Source organism: Gopherus evgoodei, unplaced genomic scaffold (assembly GCF_007399415.2).
Source record: "Gopherus evgoodei ecotype Sinaloan lineage unplaced genomic scaffold, rGopEvg1_v1.p scaffold_40_arrow_ctg1, whole genome shotgun sequence".
NCBI lineage: Eukaryota > Metazoa > Chordata > Testudines > Testudinidae > Gopherus > Gopherus evgoodei.
Window position 1 is genome coordinate 391,839 of NW_022060061.1, and position 16,476 is coordinate 408,314.

Here is a 16,476-nt window from a genome sequence, read left to right on the forward strand (position 1 = left end):
AGATGCTCCATCTGTCCCCGGGGTCGAGCCCTTAGGCCATCTCTGCACCAGCCATCCCCCTGCCCCACGGGGGATTTCTAAAGGGCTGCTTCCACTCACCATGAGGCCCCTTTCTGCAGTGACCTGAGCATCCCAGAGAATCAGGCTGAGAGTCATCTGAGCTCCCCCCCCCCCACCCCCCAGTGGCACATTGTAGAGAGTTTACACAGGCTTAAAGATCCCAGTTCAGCCGCAAGCTGCACCTGGGATGTAACTAACGAAGGGGTTTGTTTGGGGCAGGTTTCACTAATGAATATGGGTCCTGCTCTGCCAGCTTTTCAAGGGGCACATTGCACTGGGGAAGAGCTGGGGCTTTGCACAGCCGGCTCCGCTGAGGGGCTGTTTTCCAGCCGTTTCTAACTGCTCGTGTATGTTCTGGCTCGCTCCCCCGCAGCACGGGCCTGCGTCATTGCAAGCTGCACTAGAATTAATGCTCCGTAAGGGCGGGCGGGGGCTCGCAGTGCACGATGTAATGAACGGGTCCCTTCCCACACATAACCCCGGAGCTCTGGGCAGTGCTGGCCTCGCAGCTTAGAAATGGCTTTAAAACATGCTTCCCCGAGGAATAAGAAGGGTAAAGTTGGGTTAAAGAAAAGGGCAAAAAAAGCTGTAAAAATAGTTCCCCAGTGCCACCCCCACACGCCCTGCAGGGCCGGCGCGCTCCCAGGGCTGCAGCAATGACTCATTCTGCACACCTACAACGTGCAGCAAACGCCACAATGAAAGCACCTTCTCCCCCTCCCCGGGGGCTGGTATACCTGGGGGGTAGCTGGGCTTTGCGACAATGTAGCTAGCACTAGCCACATGAGCAGGGATTTAGTCTGTTATAGAGGGGTGCAGCGTGTTTCGTTGTATTTACTAAAATGTCCCATAAACTACAGGCAAACGTGCTCAGTGGGCGTCACACCAGTCGTGTGAGAGTGACCGTGAGCGCCAGTGTTGCTGGTTGTGCGGCTGGACGCGGCCTAGCCCTGGTCTTCGCTAGGCTCCTATGGATGTGAGGGTGGGTTTGGTGCCAGCGTTAAGAAGTCGCATTGGGGTGAGTTTCTGTGCCAGTTCTCTAACAGATTGAACCTTCGCCTCTTTCCCCTGCCCGGCCGGCAGCATTTCACTGCCGAGAGCACGGGCAGCAGGTCGGCCTGCCTCTCCAGAATCGGCAGCTGGGAACGGGTGAAAGGGTGGAGCATGAGCCTTTCCCGAGCGCCTGAGGCTGCCTCTCACAGCGAGGACTGGAGCTGCACAGCAGCTGCCGGAAACCCAGCGTGTAGCCGCAGCCTATGCCAGCGAGAGGGGTTCGGCCCCTGGCACAAGAACATCACGTCCCCAAGCACAGGGAGCTCAGCCCCCAGAAGCCTTCGTCCCCTCCAGAGTTCTGTCTACAGCGGGGGTAGGCAACCTATGGCATGTGTGCCAAAGGCGGCACACGAGCTGATCTTCAGTGGCGCTCACACTGCCCCTGTCCTGGCCTCCGCTCCGGGGGGCTCTGCATTTTAATTTAATTTTAAATGAAGCTTCTTAAACATTTTAAAAACCTTATTTACTTTACATACAACAAGAGTTTAGTTCTGTATTATAGACATAGAGAGAGACCTTCTAAAAACGTTAAGATGCATGACTGGCCCGGGAAACCTTAAATCAGAGTGAATGAATGAAGACTCGGCCCAGCACGCCTGGAAGGTTGCTGAGCCCGGTCTACACCGAGGGGCCGGTTGGCAGAATTACATGGCTCTGGGGGCAAGCTCCAGCTGCAGCATTGTGCCATAGCAGGGACATTTCCTGCCTCCCTGGAGAGGGAGTTTCCAGCGCTGTGGTTACTCCACCTCGCTGAGGGGCTGGAGCTGGGGCGAGGGAGCGGTTCTTCCATCACCCCAGCTGCAGTTACAGCCGAGGAGGAGGTCGGTCACACAACACAACATTTTTCACAGCCCTGGGCCGTGCAGCGAGGGCGAGGTCAGCGCCTGAGGGCTGTGGCGATTTAACCGGACCCGTCTCGTTACAGCAGCACACGCCGCCCCTCCTGTGGATGCGGTTACACCGGCGTAAAGGGGTTTATCTCAGGGCAGCTCTGCCGAGCACGGGTACTAGGCCCGACTGATAGAACAGGGCCATACTCGCTGAGCCAACTAATGTTGGCAATAAAAGTCACACCCCCACCTGACGCAGTTCTGTTGCTACGGAAACTGCGCAGAGCAGCCCATAGGCGCGCATGTTTAGTCGCCTTACACTTCGGCCAGTGCCCTACAGCCCTGGAGAGAGTCCAGCTCCACCCGAGGGGCGGGCTGGGCCTGGGCAATGACCCACAAAGCACGTAGTCAAAGGGACCTGCATACACAAGGGATGGAGCGTGGGCCTGGGAGTCGGGGTTCCTGGGCTCTGCCACTGGCACTGCTGTGCCTCAGTTTCCCCACCTGTAAAGTGAGGCCACTGCCATTGCCCTCCTATGCAAAGCACTCTGGAGAGGAGAGGTGCTGATAGTGCTTTGCCGCATCAGAGGCAGGCATGGCATCTGTCGGCCTCCTCGTGTGCTGACGGTTAAGCACGGGAGCAGGGAGTGGAAGCTCCCTGCCAATAGGAGGGGGAGCACTGAGACTGGCCGGGGACAGGCAGCCCCAGGCTGGGAAGGAGCTTTCCAGTTCTTTCTACAGCCGCTCCCATGTCAGTTCCTCGAGCCCTACGCTCCCCACACCTGCAGTACCGGGTGCCTGGGGCACTGCTGACCCCTCCATCCCATCCTGGTGGTGGACACAGGCTCCTGCCCCCTCCTCAGTGGACAGTGGGCCAAAGAGTCACAGCTGCTCCCCCACGGCTGGACCCATCCCAGGGGCTGCTCAAGCCCATCCGCTACAACCCCTCTCCCAGCCCCAGCATCCCCCCCCCCCACACACACACTCCTCGGAGCTCGCAGTGTCCTGCTTCCGGGGCCATGTAGATCCTTCTGACTGCCCGGGAAACATTCCTGCGTTTTGCTCAGGGGGGAGCCAAATAAAGACATCATTGCCTTTTAACAAGTGCCAGCGCCCGCCCCAGCGTAGCCTGCACCCAAGCCAGCACATGGGCCAAAGTGGTTCCCCACCGCCTGGGCTAGAAACCTGGAATGTCCTGACTCCACTACCCCTCCCCAGCCTGCACTGTGCTTAACCTCCCAACGCCCTGGGAAATGCCAACCCCGCTGTCGAGATGGGAAACAGGCACAGGCAGACCCCACCAAGGCGCAGAGCTCTGTGTCAGCACCAAAGATGGGCCCATGCGAGATAGTCCCTCCTCTGCCTTGGCCCAGGTCCTGGCACAGCAGCGAATTAAACCCAGGTCAGCAACCCAACCCCAGCACTGGGAGTTCGGCTCCACTGCTAACCAGACCATTCACGTTCATCCTCTGGCACGCGGAGTCTTTTTAAAGGCCTGAGCTGCCGTAATCTCCTCTTTTGGAACCAGCTCCCTTGGCTGTCGGGGCCACATTCTCAGCTGGGGTACGGCGATGTCCCTCCAGCAAAGTCAGCAGCACAAGACCATTTGCCACTAATGGATCCTAAATGTTAACAGCCTCCCAGCCTCAAACCCCTGCCCTGCACAGAGACAGCACGAGGCCAAGGCACCACTCCCGCCCACTCACCCCCCTGGACCCCAGCCATTGACCAGCCCCCCGCACGGGGCTGTGCTTGGCCTCAAAGGCATAGACCTGGGGCTCAGGTCTAAGCAGCTAAAATCGCCGCTGCAGAAAGAATAGGCCCGGGGCGGAGTCGGGGTCGTCGTGAACTGATCTCTCACGGCTCCCAACCATGGGACGGGAAAACAGCAAGGACCCAACCTTGGGTTCACTGCCCCCCCCCTCCGTTGGGACAAACAGCCACTCCCCTCCAGCAGCTGTTCAGGAAACGGCACAGGCTGTGGGAAGGGACGGTGGAAAATTTTCCCGAAAAATGGGAGTGGGGGAGGGTTGATACGTGGGGGGGGGCAAACGGCTTTTTGACAAAAACGCAAATCTTCACAGGAAAATGTTTTCTGTCAAAATTTCCAGGTTTTCAGTGAAAAATAGAAAACCAGAAAAGTTCCAATTTTCTGTTTTTTTTAAACAAAAAAAATCAATTGTTTCAATTTTGCATGGGGGGGGGGATGACCTCCCAGCCACTCTCGGCTCAGGACAGCTGCCAGTGGCAAGTGTCAGCGTCGCTAACATGGCCTCGGCAGAGGGGACAGCTGGATTCTGGCCCAGGTAAATAAATGTCGCTCCTTCAACGTCAACAGCGCAAGGCCAGTTCACACAGCTGAGAATCTGACCCTTACATGTGAATAGGGCCACAGTCTTCTCTACCTTGTCTCCTATAACAGCGTGTGGGGCCATGGCCCCAAGACCTCTGTGCTAGACTTTCGTTGTAGAGTTTCTTTCATCTTACCATCCTCAAATGAGCCAATCTTTGCAGTCCTCTCACTGCCTTCCACTTTGCAACACTTCTCGTGAGAAGGCCCAGGACTGCGCCCCTCTGGGAAGCTCTCCCCTAACCCCAGCGTAGTTCTGGGCTTGCCAGATTGGGTTTGATCGAGCTGGGTCTCCTGCGCACCCTTATCCTTCCTCCCCTAGCGCACGCGGGTGGGTGGAGGACTCGCTGGGAAATGTAGAACGTAAACAGATTGGACCAAATTCTCTGAAGAGCCTGGAGCCTCATTTCCAAGTTCATCTGCGGTCAGGTTTTTGGCAGATCCCATCCCATGTGCTGAGCACTTTTGGACACCTGACCCCTTGTTATGGTTCCTCAACAGGAGCTGAATTGTCTTGAAAATTCAGCCCCGATCTCAGAATCATAGGACTGGAAGGGATCTCAGGGAGCATCTAGTCCAGTCCCCTGCACTCCTAGCAGGGCTAAGGATTATCTAGCTCATCTCTGACAGGTGTGTTTGTCCTACCTGCTCTTAAAAATTCCCAGTGGCAGAGATTCCACAACCTACCTGAGCAATTTATTCCAGATCTTAACCAATGATGGTAGGTGCTGGGCCCTTGTCAACCTGGTCCTGAGCTCTGCAAACTTTGGTCCTCAAGCCCAGACTAGTGGAGCTCCCAGGAAGCACCAGCGATGTCTGTGCACAGGAGAAACATGGGGAAAACCCCCATGCCCACACATGGATGGATCCAAAGCAAAAGGCCAAGCACATCCTTGCTAACAGAATTGTGCGGATTAGAACAAGGGAAAGATTTGTGAGGCTCACGGTTGTTCCGATCCTCCACAATCCAAGCAGGAGTGTTACTATTTACTAGCTAGCTGCTAACAGGGTGTGCTCCCATACCCTGGCGATTGTGCCCTACGATATGTTAACGGAAAGGCCAACACACCGGGCATTGGACCTGGGACTGGCAGGATTAAAAGCATGAGCTACTAGTGCCTGACCTAAAGAATCAGGGATCCCCTAGCCCCTGTGGCTTACAGAGAGCAGGGCATGTGACACGCATTCGCCAGGGAGTTACATCCAGTTTATTATACAACATCATAAATCATCCCATAATAAATCACGAAACCCCTGGACTCTGTATCCCGCATAGGCCTCAGTGCACTGCACGTCAGAAGCTTTTCAGTCAATTCAGCCCAGCACCTGAGCATTCGTTTGGCTTTATTTTGCCTTCAATGGAGTTAAACCCATTGTTAAAGAAAGCCACAAGTCCAACTGCTTTGCTGAATCGGAGCCTTAAGAGTTAGCAGGAGCAACAGCACCACCAAGCCACTGAAATGAAAACAGCATAAACAGGAATCCCCAGGCTGGATCAGACCCAAGGTCCCTTCGACCAGCATCTCATCTCCTACAGTGCCCAGTCCAGGTGCTGGACGGGAAGGTATAAGAACCACACCCACCTCAGTAGCAGATGTGGGATAATCTGCTCCTGGTGTCTACTAGTTAGATTGGCTTAAACCCTGAAGCACAAGGGTTAAAATCCCTCCCAAAATCTGTATACCTCATTAGGAGAACTCTGGATACTGTTGCTATCCATCTAAATTTCCAACTCCCCTTTGAATCTTGCTAAATTTTTTTGCCTTCCTTGACTTTCAGTGGCAGTGAGTTCCACAGACTAATCACACAGTATGAAAACGCATTTGCTTCCATCAGTTTTGAAGCGGCCATCTTTTAACTGCACATCCCCTGGCCCTTGCATGATGAGACATGAGACCAGGAACTCCCGCTCTCCTTTCTCTGCCCAGTCTTTATTTTATGTACTGACCTCACTTCCTCGCCTTTCCGAGGTCAACACTTCTAAGCTTTCCACTCTCTTTTCACAGGGCGGCTTTTCTGTGCAAAAGCAGGGACCAGTCTGTTCTCAGGGGTTTCACTGTTTTGAGAAGTTCATCGGCAGAATAAACCAAGCCCATAGTCACTGGCCAGAGACAGGAAAATAATGCCCCTGAGATGGGTTTCTCCAGCAATATACTGAATCCAGCCACGGAACATCTGAATTCACCGCCTCTAGGCTTCCTATTTAGTCCCCAATAAGGCAAAGACCTTGACTTTAAGCACATGATTAAATGCTGTGTTGAACAGAGATGGGATTGCTCATGGGTAAAGCTCCTGGAAGCAGCTAAGCCCCCAAGTCACTTAGGTCTGGCTCTGCTATGGTGTTTAGGCATCTAACACCCATTGATTTCAAGACTCCTTTTGCTGCTTGCAAACCACTGAGACAGGACTGACCCAGTTGTGAATGGGGGAGGCCTGGCTTTATATCTCCCGGGAGAAACCAACACGTCACATCGAAACTCAAAACGGACGCACGAGTAGAGTCTTGTCATACACAGCAACAAGAAGTCAGTTTTATTCTAAAGTGCAACCATCACATTCACTCCTGAATGAAAGCCAAAAAACCCAACAGCACCCGATCATCTTAAACCACATCTCTTCCCCACATTGTCACCACGTTGGAGTGTTTGAACATTGGTACAGAAAGGAGAAAATGTGGCAATTTTCATCCAAGTTCACAACTTGGCACATAAAGTGTGTGTGTGTGTGTAAACAGTGCTGTACTGCAAAAATAAATATATTATTTACACATATAAATAGATCGAGATAATAATTTTGTACAAGAATGCCCCATCAGTACTATTTTAAGTAGCAAACTAATTGAGAATTGAATAAGTTTCTGAAATGCATAACAAGCTAACGAAGGAGATAATCCCACTATTCAAAAAGTGCAACCCTTACTAAGTTTAGTGCAACAAAACAAATGAGGTTCCATATTAATTATCCCCAACTCACTTGATGTTATTTAGTTTTTTAAATTAGCAAATATAAAAGCCTTGAAGCCTGAGCCCTGCAAGTTTACAAGTCTTGGTGTCTGTCCTTGGAAAGACCTCAGCACGCTAACAGGAAAGCTCTTCTTTGGGGCCATGAACGAATATTGATCTACAACATTCTTAAACCCTTAACAATGCTTCATTTCATTTTGAGCAGGTTTTTTAAGCATTGCCAGAATCTACATGTTCAGCTCATGTCCATAGCAGTGATTGTTGCTGCCACAGGTGCAAGTTACTATCTGAATGGAGCTAACATTTTATTTTCTTTAACATCCAGAATTATCTCAATTTCTTCTGGAGTCTGCACTTGCCCCATAACAAGGCCTGCTAGAGAGAGCCTCCCTGCAGCGATCTGTTCTACAGTCAAGCCAGGTTAGACCCAGGGCATAGCACTGCAGGCCAGTGTATCCTGGGGTCTGAACAAGCAGCCACCCACACTCACACCCACCCAGCGAGCCAGGAGCAAGCTTAAGATTCCAACTCTTATTTTCCCACCCCTCATTCAGGCTCTGTAACAACTTCACCTGTGCAAAAACCTGGGTTCATTTTCCCGTCCACTTCGCACAAACCAAAGGCAGGAGTGAACGTTAATTTTACAGAACACAACAACACGAGAGGAAGGGGGAAACGCAACAACTGGTCCGACTGAGCCAACGCTTCTCGCATCCCTCCGTTCAGCCCGCAGGGCAGCGCTGGTCCCCTGCTCACTCCAGCAGGTACCAGAGCCCGCTGTCCGGCTAATAGCAAAGAGCCCTTGCTTGAGATTTAAGGAAGTCGTCGCATTTTCTAGAAAATAAAACAAAAGGAGCCTAATTCAATGATGCCCTTTAAAGCTACAGTTACTATGATCGTTCCCCCGCTGGAGCTGCAGTGGGGAGAAGGCCTGGATCAGAGGCAGGCCTCCATCATCACTCTGAAGTGGGGTATTATAGTGGCATGAGAAGACCCCGAGTGAGACTGGGGCCCTGTTGGGCCGGGTGCTGGACAAACACAGGGCAAGAGACACTCCCAGCCCCAAAGAGCAGGAAACAGAGGCCTCGAGCGGCAACTCACCGGAAGTCGGTGCAGAGCCAGTGCCGCGGCTGGAAGCCAGAGCTCCTGACTCGCCAGCCAGGGCGGGATCCACTGGACCACCCAGCACCCAGCTGACTCTTGGTAAAGATGCACCGAGAGTGCAGAGAGACAGAGGTGCCGGATGGAAACATTTCAGAGCAGCCGACCTCCAAAATATTTGAGACCAGGCCAGAGTGGGGAGCTGGGGGAAGAGGGGGCAACAAATCACTCTGGAACCAGTGCTACTTGCACTTAACTACAATCAGCCACTTGCCTCTTGCTAATTTGAGCCCCCAGCATGTCCCGTCTCTTTTCAGCTCTGTCACTTTGCTAACCTAATGCAGGTGAACGCTGCAGCAGGAAGCACATGCACCAGAGAGAAGAGCCAGTGACAATGAAAGGAGGCTGGTAACATGTTTAAATACCTGCTGCATAAGCCAGCTTCTGGCTGCAGACAGGTCCAGCTGTGTCAGGTCAGGTGTGTGCTGTTTTACTTGAGGGCAGTTCCTTCCTGCCTCACAACACGCATCCAGGGCAGGACTTCTCTCCTCCAGCAGGGCCAGGGAGGGAGACAAACGCGCACACCCCCAGAGTACAGAGAGGAGGAAAATGTTTCTACTGCAAAATAACTTCTTGTGGCAAAATAATACCTGTTTTCCAGGGGAAAGTATCTCCAGTAGGTGAAACTGAATATGTGGGAAGAGCAGGGGCAGCTCCAGGCCCCAGCATGCCAAGCACGTGCTTGGGGAGGCAAGTCACTGGGGGCGCTCTGCCGGGAGGGCGACAGGCAGGCAGCCTTCGGCGGCATGCCTGCGGAGGGTCCGCTGGTCCCACAGCTTCGGTGGAGCCACAGGACCAGCAGACCATCGCAGGCACACCTGCAGGAGGTCCACCAAAGCCGCGGGACCGGCGACCGGCAGAGCGCCCCCCATGGCATGCCGCCATGCTTGGGGCAGCGAAATGTCTAGAGCCACCCCTGGGGAAGAGGCAGCACAAGGCTCCTGGCTTAAATGGGACAAGAGGGCCCAGATTTTGTTCTGACTCCCTGCAGAAGGGTAAATTTCAGCCTCTAAGCACCATCTAACTTCACTGTAACCAAGAACTGATACATTTAAACAATTCGCTCCTTCCACTCCCCTTCGCTAGTGTGAACAATTTCACAGGATCAAGTCTGTGGCTTCCACTGCCCAGCCTGCCTGAGCAAAGGCTTTGGAAGAGCTGTGGGGTGTGGGTGTGTGTTAATTTTAAAAGAAGGATGTTGTGACTCAGCCAAAGCTGCTCCTTTTTTAAACAAATCAATCAAATGGGAATAACCTTTTCACGGTTCTCTGCTGGGTCGCGGCCATGCGCAGTCTGTCTCCACAGTTCGAGCAGCGGGAGTAAGGTTTGCCACTTTTCTTCGGGATATTCCAGCAGCGGAAACATCGTATCCTGTACTTTTTGTACCTGTGGAGGGGCGGGGGGAGTCAGTTGGTTCAGATAAATACAAACACATTCTTTTTAAATGTTCTCCTTGCTTAGAAGGGGGATATTTAGGGTGGAATTTATTTAGGGAAATGGCTTGGGCCAAGACTTTTGGAAATGGGGCCCAGATTCTCAAAGGTGTTTAGGTGCCTTGAAATCAAGAGGAGTTAGTCACCTTTGAGAACCTGGGCCTGGGTTCAGCTCCTAAATCCATATTTCGTGGCCTTGCCAGCACCAAGGGTTCTAAAACCATGAGGCAGTGTCCCTCAAAAAAATCAAGGGGTTAGCTTAGACACCAAACCAAAAAAATAATGAACTGTTGATTTCTTTGTCATTGCTGTCTGGCTTCAGAGCCTTCATGTGGTCAGCTAGGGTGACGGGTCGTGTTTTCAGCTCTGTGACCATTGTTCAAAGTTTCAAGCTTTTTTCTGAACCATTTTTCAAAAATTAATGCTCAGTGTTTTGGGTAATCACATGATTCTGGGAGCTGGAGCTTCCAGAAAAACGCCAATTATTGCAGGATTCCCAGTAAGACCACGAGAGCCGGCAATATTGATTTGGGCACCTAAATAAGGGCATGGCGTCACTGTCATCTTATGCCAGGCACCTACCCGGTTTTAACCCACGTGTGGCTTAATTTTTCAAAACTGCTGCATCAGTGGGAACTGCTGGGTGCTCAGAACGTGGAAACAAGATGTTTGTTTAGGTGCCTGACTACAGGAATCCAAAAGCCTCCATCCTGCAGACACTCACCCACATATTTAATTTTGCACAGACCTTGGCCTGGCCCTTTTGTGCACAGTTTCAGAAAGCAACACTGGCAGCACTGTATCACCGGTACCTGATGCCACAAGCATTGCAGAGTAGGGTGCCGTCCTCAGCAATCCTCCACAGGGGAGTTTTCCTCGTCTGGCAGGAAGCACAACACTTACCACCTAAGGAAAAGACAAGCGTCAGATGTGGGCTGCGTGGTGGCTTTATAGCACAGTTTCATGGAGTTCAAGCATCATGCACTGAATGCAGGGGACCTATTGACATCCCTTCCAGCCCTACCCTGCTATGATTAGATCATCTACCCTGACCTCCTACCTGCCACAGGCCAGTACATTTCACCTGGTTATTTACCCCTGTATTGCTAAAACACCTCCCCAGTCTGCATATAAAGACCTCACGAGATGAACCCACCACTTCCCTTGGTAGCTTTTTTCCCATGGTGAGTCACCCTCACCCTTAAAAATTGGTGCCCAATTTCTGATGTTCCTTATGTCACAGGAAGACAAATCAACAGCTGTGGGTTTATTAAAACCACAATCCCCAGGTATTGGAAAATGAGGAAAGGGCTTTGAGATCTATTTCCTTGCTGATGGATAAATAGGATTTGAGTTTGTGGTGTGGCAGAAAAAAAGAAAGAGGAAGTCGCAATAGGCCCAGTACGGTTGCAGCTTTATTTTGTCATAGCTTTTCTTATCAACTGTGTCTCCAAAACTAATCCTAGAATTAAATAACACAATGACCAAAGCAGTGTCCAGCCATACAAGTACCTGTAACGCTTACAACCATGAGCATTGCCTGTTGAAGCTAAGGGAACTGCTCACAGAAGTGCCACACCCGGTAGTAAGTACGTGTGAGAGGAAGCACTTCAGTTATAAAAGCCCAGATCCTCAGTTGATGTAAACCAGGCAGGGACGCTTCAGGAGGTTGTGGAAGCTCCTTCACCTGAGGTTTCAAAAGGAGACTGGAGCCACCTGTCTTGGGTGGTTTAGACTCAACAAATCCTGCATCTTGGCAGGAGTGAAACCAAGGACAGCTCCAGGCACCAGCATGCCAAGCGAGTTCCTGGGGCGGCAAGCCACAGGGGGGCTCTGCCAGTCGCCATGAGGGCGGCAGGCAGGTTGCCTTTGGCGGCATGTCTGCGGAGGGTCTGCTGGTCCTGCGGCTTTGGCGGACCTCCCGCAGGCATACCGCCAAATCCACGGGACTGAGGACCTCCCACAGGCAAGCCGCCGAAGGCAGCCTGCCTGCCGTGCGTGGGGCAGCAAAATACCTAGAGCCGCCCCTGAGTGAGACTAGATGACCCTTGTGGTCCCTTCTAACCCTGTGGTTCTGTGAGTCTATGGCTGCTCCTTGGAGCGCTGTCTGATTTCCACCAGCTAGGCTCTGGCTAGAGAGGAATTGAAGTGGAGTACAGATCTTAAGCTGGTCTCCACACAGGACTGAATTTCTCCCAGCAGTAGGAGAATCGGGCCCTATACAGGTATTTATAGCTGCCCCAATTGTTTCCGAGTGTTACCATTTGATTGTAACAGTTTTTGTTTCTGAAAAGCAACATACTCTGGACAGAGAGGGAGCCTTGATCCTCCTCAGAACTGCTGGCTCTGCAAAATTCTCTTGTTAAAGAGACGTGACTTGGATTTGGGTTACGGCTTCTTTTCCCACATGTTGCACTGCAGACAGATTAGATGAGACAAATCTTACCAGGTTGTGACATTACAAAAACAAAGAGCAAAAACCAGTGGATCAGCATTAAAAAAATCTTCCTCCCAAACCAACAACAATCAGCTACCGAGGGTCAGATTTTTCATCCCTCTTCTTGCTGGGCAATCACGGATACCCAGCAAAGTGGGCACAAAATGCTCCCAGATCAGCCTGTCGTGTTTCACAGCCTCTTTCCACTGGTGTCAATGAGAGTTCAAGGTGCAGGACAGAGCAGCTGCCATAGTGGATCTGACCTATGGGCCAACTAGTCAGGGGACAGCACAATGGATTCAGAGATTATCAAACCAGAAGGGATTGTTGTGACCACTGACCTCCCGTACAATGCAGGCCCTAGGACTTCCCAACTCACCAGCTCCTTCAGAGGAAGGGCCAAGAAACTCCACAGCAGGCGGATGTGTGGTGATCTTCCCCCCGTGTAGGTCTCATCCCAACCCCTAGTAGTTAGCGATTGATTTAAGACCTAAGGCAGAAGGTTTAATGCCCCTTCCAAAATGGTTATTAGCACTAGTGGTTAGAACTGTGCAGATCCTTGTTATCCACATCATGTCCGATCCCTCTAGGCCTCTGTGACCTCCCGCTGCAATACGTTCCATGGCCTAGTTACACACTGCATTTAAAAAGGATTTCCTGTACTCTGTTTGAATTTGCCAATTTCTGTTTTCCTTGAACGTGGCAACGGCAAATCAGGCCCCACTGTCTAAGGACTGGGGGAGTTTTTCAAAAATATCTTAAGGGATTTAGGCACAAACGTCTCTTTCAAAAGTCAATGGAACGTGTGCTCCTAAAACACTTAGGTGGCTAAAAAACACCTCCCACCACCATCCCAATTCCTGTCCAAATGTGAATTTTCAACATTTCCACGTATCTCTCCAGGCTAAAGGCTGAAAACAGAACCAAAGTGAAGTCTCTTTTCTTCTGCTCTGTAACTTTAAAAGGCATTTGGGGGTTGTCATGTATTTTGACGGACAAGTTAGAGAGTGGGAGAAGACCAGGCTGTAGTAGGAGATATTACAGGAAGAGACAGTAAACCCCAGGCTCCAGGGCTTAAACCAGACTTCAAGTGGGGAGCAGATTATCCCACAGCTGCTACTGCAGGGCTCTTACACCTGCCTTTGAAAGAGCTGGGGCTGGCCACTGACAGAGGCTGGATCCTGGACTAGATGGGTGTCGGGGCTGAGCTGGTCTGCCAATGCCTCTGCTCCTAAGTCTGTTTGAACCGGCTGCAGTTTAAAGTGCCAGAGAACAAACGATCCCTTCCCACCCCCGCATCCCCCCCAAATCCAATCATTATGTGAGCGGAAAGCACTAGTGGAGAGACAATGGAGCCGGGGATGGGGAAATGACGTAACTTGTGTTATGATTACACACTGTCACATTGTATCTTCAAGGACAAATCCCAGCTCAGGATCTCTGACCCCCCTGCAGAAAGGGGATCCCTACACAGAGCTCTGTACAGTCCCCCAGTAGCCCAAGGCTTGGGGGGGGGGGGAAGCTTGGAGGAGAGATGGCAGGAGCTGGGGCTGGCAGTTCCTTTAGCACCTGGAGAAGGCACAGACACATACATGATAAACAATCATAAAGCAGGGACCCTGCCCTCTTTGGTGTGATTCACACTTTCCTGTTGCTTTCAGCACGCAGATAGCACAGTGACAGCTACGCCACAACACGGTCACTGGAGAGAGCTCCGTAGGTGGGCAGGGTGCAAGGGGCTGGATGGCTAAATAATGGGCATGTGTGGGGATAGATAGATAGATAGATAGATAGATAGATAGATAGATAGATAGATAGATAGATAGATAGATAGATAGATAGAGGGGGTGGATGGGGATAGATAGATAGATAGATAGATAGATAGATAGATAGATAGATAGATAGATAGATAGATAGATAGATAGATAGATAGATAGATAGGGGTGTATGGGGATCAATCGATCGATCAATCCTGGGTGTGTTTGGTAAGTGGATGGACGGATGGATAAATACTGGGTGTGCATAGGCATAGCTAGCAAGCCAGCTCTGGGTGCCTATGGGGGTAGTTCAGACAGACAGAAAAGTCCAGTCTCCCTTAGCAGAGAGTGACCAGTGCCCGCGCTGTAACAGGAGCCCTGTACCTGCTGTACTGGGGGCGGATGAGGAGCTGGTACCCATCGGAGCTGCCTTGGCAAAGACACAGGCACATGCAGAGGGTCACCCCCTGGAAAGAGGGGTCTCGGGCCTCAGCGCTCCGGCTGGGTGCGGGCTGCTTGCGGGGCTTTCTCCTGCAGCTCGGCTCAGGCTGGCTGGGGCCGCCGGCCCCTGGCTCCCAGCTCCGCCCCTCCTGCCCTGCTGCCCCGGCCTCTCTGGAAGGGCTGCCGTTGCAGTCTTTGGGGAGGAGGCAGGGGGACGTCGTTTGGGCCCCTGCCCTAGTCTCGGGTAGGCTGGCTGGGGCCGCTGCGCCCGACACCAGATGAGAACAGTGCAGGCTGATGAGACTCAGGGTGTCCATGGGGCTGCAGGTGCCCAGGGAAGCGAGGGGGCTGGCCCCGAGCTGCGGCTGCGGGGCGCTGCGCCCTGGGCGCACGGCTGGCTCCGCCGGCGGCTGCTGGTGCTGCGCCCTGGGCGCACGGCTCGGCTCCTCCTGGCCCCCCGGCGCCTGGGGCAGCCTCTGGGCGGACTCCTGCAGGAAGCTCAGGGCGCTGCTGTCCGGAACCTGCAGGCAGCAGGCCATGCTGGGGGGGGACTCCGGGCGGGGGCGCCCCGCGGGCCTGGGGGAGGAGAGCACAAGGGCGTTAGGCGGGCGGAGCACCAAGGGGTCCGGGGCAGCTCCCCACTCACCTCCCCGGGGGCACCTCCCCCTCCCACTCCCCCGGGGCATCTCCCCCCCCGGGGACCTGATCACCCTCCCCCTCCCCCCCGGGGCAGCTCCCCACTCACCCCCCCTCGTGCGCACCCCCCCCCCGGGGCCTGATCCCCTCCCACTCCCCCGGGGCATCTCCCCCCCGGGGACCTGATCACCCTCCCCCTCCCCCCGGGGCAGCTCCCCCCCGGAGACCTGATCACCCTCCCCCTCCCCCCCGGGGCAGCTCCCCACTCATCCCACCTCGTGCGCACCCCCCCCCGGGGCCTGATCCCCTCCCACTCCCCCGGGGCATCTGCCCCCCTCGGACCTGATCACCCTCCCCCTCCCTCCCCGGGGCAGCTCTCCACTCACCCCCCCTCGTGCGCACCCCCCCGGGGCCTGCTCCCCTCCCACTCCCCCGGGGCATCTGCCCCCCTCGGACCTGATCACCCTCCCCCTCCCCCAGAGCAGCTCCCCACTCACCCCCCTCGTGCGCACCTCCCCCCCCCGGACCTGATCACCCTCCCCCTCGGCCCCTCCTCCTTCCCCCGGGGCCTGATCACCCTCCCCCTCCCCCGGGGCAGCTCCCCACACACTCCCCGTGGGCACCTCCCCCTCGGCAGCTCCCCACTCACCCCCTCGGGGGCACCTCCCCCACCCCTGGGGCATCTCCCCCACCCCGGGGCCTGATCACTCTCCCCCCACCGGGGCAGCTCCCCACACACTCCCCGTGGGCACCTCCCCCTCCCCGGGGGCACCTCCCCCACCCCTGGGCCTGATCACTCTCCCCCCACCGGGGCAGCTCCCCACTCACCCCTTCGGGGGCACCCCCCGGGGCCTGATCACCCTCCCCCTCCCCACTCACCCCCCCTCCTTCTCCCCCCCAGGGCGGCCTCCTCCCCCACTCATCCCCAGGGGCGGCTCCCTCAGCCCCCCCAGCAGCTCCCCACCTCCCCTCAGCCCCCAGGCTCAGCCCCGGGATCCCGCCCGCAGCCCCCGGCCAATGACAGCTGGAGGCTGCGGCTCGCGAGCTGCCCGCCCAAACCAGCCCCGGAGCTCGCGCCCGGCTCGAGGGCAAGTGCGTGGGGCTGACCCGGATCCTGCCCTCCCTGCCCGGGGCCAGGGCGTGGGGCTGATCCGGATCCTGCCCTCCCCTCCCTCCCGGGGCAAGTGCGTGGGGCTGACCCGGATCCTGCCCTCCCCTCCCCGGGGCCAGGGTGTGGGGCTGATCCGGATCCTCCCCTCCCTCCCCGGGGCCAGGGCGTGGGGCTGACCCGGATCCTGCCCTCCCTCCCCGGGGCCAGAGCGTGGGGCTGATCCGGATCCTCCCCTCCCCGGGGC

The 16,476-nt window shown here is 54.5% G+C and overlaps 1 protein-coding gene across 1 annotated transcript; it reads right to left on the reverse strand.

Annotated features, from left to right (window-relative positions):
• Nucleotides 1-7,700: 7,700 nt before the first annotated feature.
• ZGLP1 (zinc finger GATA like protein 1) lies at nt 7,701-14,542 on the reverse strand. The gene is made up of 5 exons (XM_030546102.1): nt 14,429-14,542; nt 12,153-12,265; nt 10,663-10,756; nt 9,672-9,803; nt 7,701-8,090 (listed from the first exon to the last, which is right to left on the reverse strand). The coding sequence occupies exons 1-5, from the start codon at nt 14,494-14,496 to the stop codon at nt 8,042-8,044; spliced, it is 456 nt and encodes a 151-aa protein (XP_030401962.1). The 5' UTR covers nt 14,497-14,542; the 3' UTR covers nt 7,701-8,041.
• Between the last annotated feature and the right edge of the window lie 1,934 nt (nt 14,543-16,476).